The sequence below is a fragment of the Lithobates pipiens genome, unplaced genomic scaffold (genome assembly GCF_037356315.1).
Source record: "Lithobates pipiens isolate NorthernLeopardFrog02 unplaced genomic scaffold, aLitPip1_a1.2 Scaffold_16, whole genome shotgun sequence".
Lineage (NCBI taxonomy): Eukaryota > Metazoa > Chordata > Amphibia > Anura > Ranidae > Lithobates > Lithobates pipiens.
Genome location: NW_027507748.1, coordinates 337766545 through 337778056, shown reverse-complemented (window position 1 = coordinate 337778056; position 11512 = coordinate 337766545). Strand labels below are relative to the sequence as shown.

Genomic DNA, 11512 nt, shown 5'->3' with positions numbered 1-11512 from the left:
TATACTTTTGTATTACAATTCCGATACAGAAGCGTGTTGTTACTGGTTTGCAGTAACGAACACTTTCTATTAGAACGTTTGGCAAAACTATCTAATAATCTATAAAAATCGTTTCTGGGGCTCCTAGGCTACGGAAAACAAGATGGGCCAAAATGTATCGCATGCGCGAGGATGCGCACGCGTAGCAGTAGCATCTCTTCACGGCGTTCGGTTGCCTAGGAGATGAGAGCGTACATAGCAACCAGAAGACAGGGAGAGGTGCGCTGCATAGTGCGGACACGGAGAGCAGTCATCATGATCCCCCCCGCTGATTCCCTGCTCAAGTACGACAACCCGGCACTCATCAGTAAGAACACCGACAGGAAATCCCCCAAAGTAAGTCACTCCTCCGCCTTATCCAACCACATTTCCCTGGTTCATCACTCGGGGCATGCTAAGGGATCCGAATTAAAGGGGCACAGTCACATACTGCCACATGGCGTTACAATTCATGCCTAATATGGCACCTTCCATCGCTGACATTTTTGAAAATGCTAGTTGCCTGGCTGTTGGCCATGTATACCCATTGATTTAACAGTTACAAAAAACGGTTACATTCCAGGCATGTGCCAGGAATAATGATAACTGGCCCATTTGCTTGTTTACTCAACAAAACTGTCAAATGATTGGTGTCATAACTGGTCACATGCTGCAACAGGGCAGTTGCAGATCAAGCAGAAGCTAAGATGGCAGCTTTCTTGACCAAAACCAATAGGAGGGTTTAGTTCCACTTTAAATGGGTGATTCCACTGCTAATGGAGTCACTCCTTTACTATCCTAGAAACCAACATGTCATGTGTTGGTACGGGGCGGGGCCCGGGGGTGTGCCCAGGAGGTGGTTGGAGAGGAACATAAATAGTCTGAGCTTTAGAATAGCAAGGTCTTCCTATTGAAGGGATTTCACACATCTGAGTGGGGTTAGATACCACCCCAAACCCTGTTACAAGTTCTTCCAGCAAATTAACTTTCAGTGCCGGTTCACACTAGTGCGATGCCAGACATCACATGTAATTCGCAGCGCACTGCTGTTCACATTACATGCGATGTCTGTGCGGGTGCGATGTCAGCCATACAGATAGTATGGCTGATATCGCACCGCATTCGGTCCAAACACGCACAGGACCCTTTTTTCTGTTCGGACCAGAATCGGATCGCATGGGTGTTCACACATATGCGATCCGATTCATGTCCGAACCGTCAGTTTGCAGTGCGATATGCAAGCTGAAATGGGGGTGTCTTTAACATATAATGACACTCCCCATCAGATCGCATATGGCAGTGTGAACTGCCGTGCGTGTCAAGTGCAATGCGGGAACCCGCACATGATTCGCAGGGTTCTCGCATTGCGCTAGTGTGAACCGGCACTCAAAAGACATCCTCTAGACCAGTGGTCTCCAAACTGTGGCCCGGATGCCAGATGTGGCCCTTTCCTTGCCTCTATCCGGCCCATGAGGCTCCATTACTTCCACCATCACCATTAATGAGGCACTATTCCATCCGCTAAGACCACTGATACCAACCATGGGCCACTATTCCTTCCACTAAGATCAATGATGGGGCACTATTCCCCCCCCGCTAAGACCAATGATGGGGCACTATTCCCCCTCTAAGACAAATGATGGGGCACCATTACCCCGCCTAAGACCAATGATGGGGCACCATTACCCCCGCTAAGACCAATGATGGGGCACTATTCGCCCTCGCTAAGACCAATGATGGGGCACTATTCGCCCTCGCTAAGACCAATGATGGGGCACTATTCGCCCTCGCTAAGACCAATGATGGGGCACTATTCCCCCTCGCTAAGACCAATGATGGGGCACTATTCTTCCTGCTAAGACCACTGATGGAGCACTATTCCTCCTTCTAAGGCCAATAATGAAGCACATTTCCCCCAGCTAAGACCAATGATTGAGCACTATTCCTCCCACTGACACTGTCGATGGGGTACTATTCCTCCTGCTAAGACAAATGATGGGGCACTGTTCCCCTCACTGATACCAACCATGGGGCACTATTCCTCTTGCTAAACTCAACAATGGGGCACTATTCCTTCTGTTATAACCAATGATGGGGCATTATTCCTCCCACTGATGCCGGGACATTTTTTGCTCACACTGGCTATAGTCCGGCCCCTCTAAAGCCTGAAGGACAGTAAACTAGTCCTTTGTTTAAAGTTTGGAGACCTCTGCCGTAGACTATTCCATGAGCCAGAGTGAATGCAATGTTGCTGTGTGCCTGGCTGCCTCTGCACTGATTTGGGAAAGAACCCGTTAATCTCAGTGACACCTGCAGGGGTAGCGCTACATTTGTTGTTTGTCATGTCAACTGGTGCCCATATATCTTTTTCAACTTTGTATTTAGCTGTTTGCCAGGAGTTCAGCTGTAGCATTTTATTGTTTATTTTTTCTTTAGTCTCGTGCTCTGAAAGCCATTCCTCAGCAAACTGGCCCATCTGCTGTACCTGTACCCCCACCTCCCAAGCCAAAAACACCACCACTTGATGCAACAAAGCCAGCAGAAGAAATTTTAAATGCAATCCTACCACCACGGTAAGATTAATTGTCTTTGCTCTTGTACAGCCATCTGATTATTATACAGCAATACGATAAATGATCAGATTATCCTGTGCCAAACTCGCCATTGACGTTCCAGGAGATCATTGTGAGAATTAGAGCTGCAGCTTTAGTAACTGTTGGGTACTGTGGCTATTATTCTTTTGCACAGAAGGCAACACAAAGGGGTTCATTTATATATATTGTTTTTAAAAAAGACAGCATCAAATAAGCATAAATAACTAACGTTTTGGGTTCTTACCATGTCCATGTTTCCAAGCAACATAGTCATAGTGACATAGGCAATTTATGTCACTGTGATGCCTTGAGACAGGGACCCTGCAAGGTTTCCTATGACTTATGTGGCCCAGTCTTATAAACATGTAAAACACATTTATTTGGAGTGCTGGTGACTTTGCATAATTTTATCTAGTTCTGGCATGGCTCCATCTGCCGCATTCCATTTGAACGCCCATCTTGAGCACTGTTAGGAGTACAGCTTCTCTTTGGACATTATGTCTCAACATTAACACAGCCATCACAAACAATCCCCAAAATGTGTCTAACATGTTTATTTTCCATGATTGTCGGCGCCATCTGGTGGCTATAATAAAGCTTTTTTGTTCTGATTTAAGTGTTTTAGGAAAATACTGCATTATGGCCACTAGATGGAGCTGACAATCGTAGTAAATGAACATATTAAACACATTACAGGGATTATTCTTGACAGCTGTGCAAATGCTGAGACATTTGTACAGCACACTTTTTATAAATAGAGCCATAATGTAGAGAACATTTTTCTAGCCCATCTTCTGTTGTGACCCATTCATCTAAGTAGTTTCTTTTATGTGGTCATGAGATCAGCCATAGGTCCTAAATGTCTTTCACTTGGAAGAACTACTTTTTTTAAACCAGATCTCTCTGTTCCTTTTTCTTTGGCAGGACCCTCTTTATAGTCTGAAATATAGACCTGTATATTAAAAGAAAAAAAAATATTTAACAAAAATGTTTTGCTGAATGAAACTTTTAGGCTGGGTTCACACTGCTGCGATGCGGGAACGCTGCAAATCTACTGCGGGTTCCCGCATCGCATGTCTCCCGGCGGCAGTTCACACTGCCCTATGCGAACTGCTGGGAGTGTCAGTGAAAAGTTAATGACACCCCCAAATCAGTTCGCATATCGCAGTGCGATCTGCAAACTCGGACAGGAATCGGATCGCATGGTGTGAACACCCATGCGATCCGATTCTGCTGCGGACCAAAAAAAGGATCCTGTGCGAGTTTGGGTTGGATGCGATGCAAATTCAGCCATACTATCTGTATGGCTGAAATCGCATTGCACAGAGATCGCATGTGATTTGCACTGCAGTGCGAATCACATCCAATCTCATACACCGCAGCAGTGTGAACCCAGCCTTAATCCAACCTCTGGCCAGTTTTTAGCCAGGTAAGCAACATAGTGCTCAGTTGAATTTATCACCATTAATCCATCCACACCGGCACAATCTTTGTCCTGATACCATATAAACTAAAGATGTAAAACTTTGTCCACACCAGTAACTAATGGCCTTTTCATGCCATATAACAGTGGTTCAGTTTTCAAGTACCTTCAACAGGTCATATTTTCAGGATTTCCTTCATCTTGTAAAGGTGCTTTAAATCAATATCCATGGCACGATATTTATAGCTAGGGGTGCACCGAATGGAAATTTTGGAGCCGAAAATGCAGAATGCGCTTAGCCGAAAACCGAAACCGAAAATTACAGTTTAAAAAAAATATTTATATATTTTTTCCAATTGTATTATATTAGAATTTTTAATTAATATCATCAATTTAAATTAATATGAATTTATTGTTGGCCATTATTGGCACCTTTAGTTTAAGAAAAGTTCAAGAAAAAATGTAGTCTGCAGTCTCTGACCATCTCCTGTAGTATGTCTGCAATCTCCTACTTAAACACATTGCTAATAGTATTAGCACAATTTCCATTTGGTGCACCTCTAGCAGACATGATACAGGAGATGATCAGAGACTGCAGACCTAGTACAGGAGATGATCAGAGGCTGCAGATCTAGTACAGAAGATGATCAGAGGCTGCAGATCTAGTACAGGAGATGGTCAGAGACTGCAGATCTAGAACAGGAGATGGTCAGAGACTGCAGATCTAGAACAGGAGATGGTCAGAGACTGCAGATCTAGAACAGGAGATGGTCAGAGACTGCAGATCTAGAACAGGAGATGGTCAGAGACTGCAGATCTAGAACAGGAGATGGTCAGAGACTGCAGATCTAGTACAGGAGATGGTCAGAGACTGCAGATCTAGTACAGGAGATGGTCAGAGACTGCAGACCTAGTACAGGAGGTGGTCAGAGACTGCAGACCTAGTACAGGAGGTGGTCAGAAACTGCAGACCTGGTACAGGAGATGGTCAGAGACTGCAGATATGATACTAGAGATCAATGCAGCCTCACCAGAGCCCATCAGATGCAGCCTATCAGTGCACATGTGATGCAGGCTGCCAGTTCCCATGAGATCTAGTCCCGCCAGTGCCCATGAGATCTAGTCCCGCCAGTGCCCATGAGATGCAGCCTACCAGTGCCTGGTAGTGCGATCTCACACTGTGTCACAGAGCTGGATTGAATCGCTGGACGGCCACTGTAACAATGTCCCGCCTCCTAGTCTGGTATTGGATAAGTGTGCCGCCTATCACAAGAGCCGGGACATTGTTACAGCGGCCGCCCTGTGATTCAATACAGCTCCGTAGCTGATATTTTATCCAAGGGAAATACCAAAACTGGAGGTACATAGCCCTGACCAAAGTGTTCATTATCTCAAAAGTTACTAATTTTAATAAAGGTAGGCTAGGCTGAGTCAGACAAAATGATATCTTTCTATGTGCAGAAAAGCATATGTAAATAAAAGTTTGAATTTTTAAAAATGGTTCTTTGTCCTGAGGTTTATGAGTGTTTGTGAGACTGTCACTTGTGGCACAATAATTAGGAGTATTTTATGGGTACAAGGACTTTGGCATATGGTTCGATTTTATACAGGGACTAGGCTCAGGTTCTGTTTGATAACCCCCTTTAAGCCATTCCTACTGTTAGGCCCAACCTGATCATGACCATCATTTGCAGTGGGGAGCTACACATGCTGCTGATCTTTGATTTCTGGCATGTTTTCTTATGCTGTGTACACATGACCGGACTTTTCGGCAGGCTAGGTCCGACAGCCTTTTTGGCGGGCTTTCGTCTGACTTTCCGAATGAATGGACTTGGCCACACACAATCACACCAAGGTCCGACGGAATCGACTGTGATGACGTACAACTGGACTAGAATAAGGAAGTTCATAGCCAGTAACCAATAGCTGCCCTAGCATTGGTTTTCATCCGTCGGACTAGCATACAGACAAACTGATATTTCGACCGGTCTCCAGTCCGTCGGAAAGATTTTAAACATCTTCTAAACCTAAAGTCCGTCTGATTTTTCGGCAGCAGATTTTTTGGAAGTCCACCCTAACATTAAAATCACTACATATACAGGCATGCATGATCTAAGACTAACCTATCTAGCCCTGTAAAGAAGAAATCAGTATACATACCTTTTTTTGAAACTGCTCTAGTCCGGTCTCCAGTGGCGGGAAGCTCTGCAGAAGAGACAGCCGTTGTGAAATGAATAGGAAGTGACGTCACCCACAGACTTACTATGGGGTTTCCGTTGTCGGCTGCCTCCTCTGCACCCACCTCCACAGCGAAGCTGCCGCATGGGACTGGAATGACTTTAGAAAGGGTATGTGTATAGATTTCTTCTTTACGGGGCTAGATAGTCTTCGATCGTGGATACATGTAGATGTAGCAATTTTAATGTTAGGGTGGATGCCCCATTTAATTCTATCAACTTTTTATACTTTAATTCTTGAAAGTAGGTGCATAAGTTGGGGCAGGCTAGTACAGGCCCCAGGGGCCATGATGCTATTCAGTCGGCTCTGGCCATGCCATCTCACTTACCCTGTTAGGTGGTTTGTAAAAGTCAGAAAAGTCAACTGAAGGTAAACTGAATGAACATTTCGATTTTTCTTGCTGCAGTATTTACTGGATGGTATTAGTATCTCATTGATCAGGTATAAGTTGAGTAAAGTTCCGCTTTAAGTGTTACTACCAGTGCTTATAGAACCTGTCTCTGATTTCCAGTCACAGGGTAGCAATACTTAAAAAACAAAACAAAAAAAACTCACTTGTTTGTTTGAATTACAGAGAATGGATGGAGAACAACCAACTGTGGATTCAGCAGGTGTCCAGCACGCCCAGCACCCGGATGGATGTTGTCCACTTACAGGAAGAGCTGGATATTAAATTACAACAGAGACAGGCTAGAGAGACGGGAATCTGTCCAGTACGCAGAGAGCTTTATTCACAGTGCTTTGGTACGTTGCTTCTCTACAATCTCTGTTATGCAGCCTTTAATTTGAATATGGAAGTAGGCCTTTTAGTAGACAAGAACACTCTGAAATTGAATTATAAAAAAAATAAATAAATAAATAAATTGCATACTTAATCATCTGAAAGTGGCATGTACAGTACGTTCGTAAAATTTATTGATGTCAGGCTATTTCCACTACAGGTCAAAGGTTTCTCTTTAATGAAAAAAAGGAGTGGTTTGAGGATGCCACATTTTGGTCACTAGATGGTGGTGAAGATCATAGGAAATAAATATTTCTTATGATCATCTAGTGGCCATAATGCGGTATGCTCCCAAAGCACTAATTTTTAATGAATGTAAAATATTTGACAAGTAGAATAAATAGCATGAGAACAATTTTGCTGGAATTGTTGTGCAGACCATACATGGGTCGAATTCCAAATGATTTGTCAACTGAAAGTCAAAAATTTCATGCGTTTTATAATCCGATGATGCCACCATTTATTTCAAAAATCAACCAACCAAGCCTTCAATTTCACCTCATGTTGTTTTGAAAAGTATACTTCCTGACAGACTCCATGGCAGCATATGTGTGGGTTAACCTTGCTGCTCCTATAGGACCCCTATCCCATAAATCTTTGCTCCAAGCCAGCGGCCGTGTTCCTCCTCCTCCTAAGGACCAGTTTGGTTATCCGTCTACCTGGAGTTTTTCTTCTCCACGATCAAGACCGGGCCAACGGTGAGCACTGGGAAGACAGGTGGCGATACTCCAATAAGCCCTGGCTATTAGCAGGGTATGGAGCGAGCTAAACGGAAGATACTCTGATAAGCCTTGGCTGTTAGCAGGGTATGGAGTGGACAAGCAAAGGAGGCACTGGAAGAGCTAGCCTGGCCATTGGCAGGCAAGCAGGCAAGCAGCCAGATATCCCACCTATTAGCGGGTGGCCCTATCTACCCCAAAGCCGGTTTGATCAGCCTACCTGGCCCAGTCTGATCGTAGAAGCAGGATTGAAGTTGCCGTGTGCAGTGATGTATACATTTATATTACATATTCTATGGCAGCAGTTTGTGTGTTTCTGTTTCTCTGTTTCTTCTCCGGCTCTAGTGTCTTCCAGTCTATGGCAGATGGAGTGCATTTTCATTCCAAGCCTCTGCTTTCTTTTCCGGCCGGGTGTCCCTGGGTTGCTCCTGCCCAGGGGCCCAGTGAGTGCATGGGTGCTGCGGGTAGTGGTGGTATAATTTCAGTGGAGAAATTCAATCGGTGGTCCAGTACCGTTGATGTAGGCCAGGGATATGCAATTAGCGGACCTTCAGCTGTTGCAAAACTACAAGTTCCATCATGCTGCTGGGTGTCATGCTTGTAGCTGTCAGTCTTGCTATGCCTCATGGGACTTGTAGTTCTGAAACAGCTGGAGGTCCGTTAATTGCATATCTCTGATGTAGGCATTTCTCTGTAGGCAGCTTGCAGCAGTTTCCCAAAGTGCTGTGTGCAATCATTACAGGCTCTGCATTAACACCCTGGTATGCTGCTCATGTGTTTCCGCTATGATTTGATCACCGATCGATGATTTTGATGCAACTTTTACCCAGAGACTGTAAAGTCAGATCAGGGTCACACTCTGAATCGCGATACTTGGAGACATAGAGAGTGTTCTAAATTCTCATGGGTTATGCTCTCATCAGTTACAGCAAAGTGAGTGCTATGGCTGGGGCCTGGGCTTGCTGTTTTCACCTCTAATAGGCAGAGTGTAGCATTCCAGTTTAGAGAGCTTCATCTTTTGGCAAGCTGTATAGCACCGTAACCCAGGCCACAGTTGGCAAGTTGAGGTCCTAACTCAGGACCAGCACTGGTTAGGCCAGAAGAGGACAGTCTAGAGAACAAAGTTCAGAGCATGCGAGGGTCGCACATTTTTACAGACCAGGTCAGGATTTTAGAAAAAGCTGGTGAGGGGACCTAATATCCCCTCAGAAGTATGCTAAAGCTTGAACTCGGAATCCAAGAAGCTACTGAGTTTGGATTCAGACTATCAGGATGTCAGAGTGGTCCTTTCGGGACATGCATGGTTCAGCAGAAGTCCTCCATCTTCTCTGATTAATTACAATGGAGTTTGCCTCACGCTGAGGTAAAGAAAGCATACTCATGCTTTATGTAAGTTGCTGGTGTCGCAAAGTGCTGCTGTGCCAGTCCCTGAATGCAAGAGATTTCAAGGCAGGTGCTCGCCCTTCTTATGGTCATGAAGAGGAACAGCTTGTGGAGCCCGGTTTTAGACCTTGCACACCTGAGACAATTTGCAGCAAAGGAGAAGGTGGAAACATCACCCCCAATTCATAGGGGATCCAGCCAGGTGACTGGCTTGTTTCCAATAGACTTAAGATGCTTACCTTCCTCTGCTCATTGTAGATCGAAGTTCCTTCGGCTCACTGTAGGTCAAGAACATCTCTAGCTCCAGCCATTCTGGCTTTCAACATCACCCTGTGTGTTTTCAGGGTCTTATTGGTTGTTATAGTCTTTATCAAAACAAGGAGCATACACCTGCCTAGTTATGTGGATGTCCTTGTTCTACTGTCCCAAGACAGAGAGCAGCTACTGGAGCCCAGAGCTAAGGACTTTTCTATGCTCCTCAGATTCAACTGGCTGCTAAATCTGGCAAAGACACTTGGAGCCCACTCAGTCTCTTGTGGGCCCCGGGGCTCAGTTCAATATAATCTTGGATCATTACCTTGGCTCTGGATCCCAATGTTTTGGATCTGAATACTCCTGGCCCAGTCTTCTTCCCACCTGCGTGCCTTTCAGTGTCTAAAATGATTGGCACTATGGTGTCTACGGATTCAAGGATTAAGTGGAAGCTGGAGAAGGTGGCCTTTCTGGAAGGGTTTCTCCAGCAGTGGGAGCCAGGAAGTAGATTTCACGACTTTTAAGCAGAGGCAATTATGTCTTGGGCTCAGAAGAATCGAGCCTACAGCTCAGCTGCGTAGAGTCCACAACAAATGGTCTCTACATGTGGTAGGTTTTCAGGCGCAGATACCCTGTTGGATCATTGGAAATGCAGTAGGACCTATGCATTTCTTCCAGTCCTAATCAACGTCAGGTTTTCTACGGAGACTCTGAACAAAGGTTATGGTGTTAGTGGTAGTTATGCCTTTTTGGCCAATTAGGTCATAGTTCCCCTTGCTAGCACAGTTTAGCTTCTGGATCCCAGTTCACCTTCTCCTCAGGCCAGGCCTTCTATCACTGTTTACAATTCTACATCCCTGTCTAGCATGGTTGCGTCTGAAGGTCTGGTTCTTGAGATTGGTGGTCCTCGGCTGCTCTTCCAGAGTCATCTCCACTCTCTTGAACACTAGAAGGATGAACGCATGCTCAATACATGTCTGCTGCTGACAGATCATGTGGTGATCTAGAAGTTTTAGATATTCTGGGCTTCTTCCAGTTGGATTTAGTTATGGCTCTATAGTTCAGCTCCCTCAAGTGTCAGCTTTATCGGCCTTTACAGGTTTTTTCCAGTCTAGGCATATTTCCTGTCCAACAATTCTTCAAGGAAGCAGCTAGGCTCAGAACTCAGAGTAAACAGAGGTTTTCCAATGGAGTCTCCCTCTTGTTCTCAACTCCCCCTTGGGAATTGGAGCGGAGTGTTCTAGGGCTGCCGTTAGAGGCCTCCTTGTCAAGTTCGCCTTTTCCCGGTTATCATGTTGGCATAAAAAGCCTTAGAGATTGGTTCACTGGTCATGGAGAACTTTCTTACGTTCTTTACAGTTGAGCGGTGCAGTTACCTATGCTTAACTCATTTCCTAAGGGCGCATCCATCTTCGTGGGAGCCAAGAAATTGTTCTGCCAACCTTAGAGTTCTAATTTACGTGGGAGAAAGCACGCTGTGGCTTAGTTGGTTAAAGTGCATTTCTAGTAAAAAGGGAATCCCGATTTGCCTTCCAGCAGTGCCTTCCTTCAATTTTAGGAATCCCTCAGATATTGTAACGTAATATCTACGAGCTACAGCTTCCTTCAGGCTTCAGAATGCCTGTTCATTCTTTTGCCAGATAGGACAGAAATGTGCCTCATCTAGAGCGATTGTGGTGCAGATTGACATGGATGTTGTGTTTCTTTAAATGCAACTCTGTGGTGCATCTCTGTTTAACTCACTTCCTGTGTGGTGTTTCCTGTTCCTGCTGGTTATTATTCAATGAACATGGCTTCTGTACAGTAATGGCTTGTGCTGAACATGGCTTCTGTACAGTAACGGCTTGTGCTGTCTTTATTTACATCACATCAAGCACGGATTGCCTAGGTCATCCAACAGGCTCACAGAGCCAAGGGTCTGGCTCCTTTGGAGGTAGTGTCTGCTCACTCGACCAGGAGTGGGTCTACATCTTGGACAGCTTTGCATCATGTAGCTGCCGAAGTAATTTGCAGGGCGGATTCCTGATCGTCTAAGAACAAGTTTATGTCCCATTACTGTGTTGAACCAGCTGCCCTATCTTCAGTTATTTTTGGTTTATACTGT

The 11512-nt window shown here is 45.0% G+C and overlaps 1 protein-coding gene across 1 annotated transcript in view; it reads left to right on the top strand.

The window, feature by feature from the left end:
- The first annotated feature begins 206 nt into the window (after nt 1-206).
- The window catches only part of DNALI1 (dynein axonemal light intermediate chain 1), a 47034-nt gene continuing 35728 nt past the window's right edge, over nt 207-11512 (top strand). The window contains exons 1-3 of the mRNA XM_077481805.1: nt 207-375; nt 2455-2591; nt 6848-7017. Of these exons, the coding sequence (XP_077337931.1) occupies nt 223-375; nt 2455-2591; nt 6848-7017 (460 nt within the window). The 5' untranslated portion in view covers nt 207-222. The remainder of the gene's footprint in view (nt 376-2454; nt 2592-6847; nt 7018-11512) is intronic.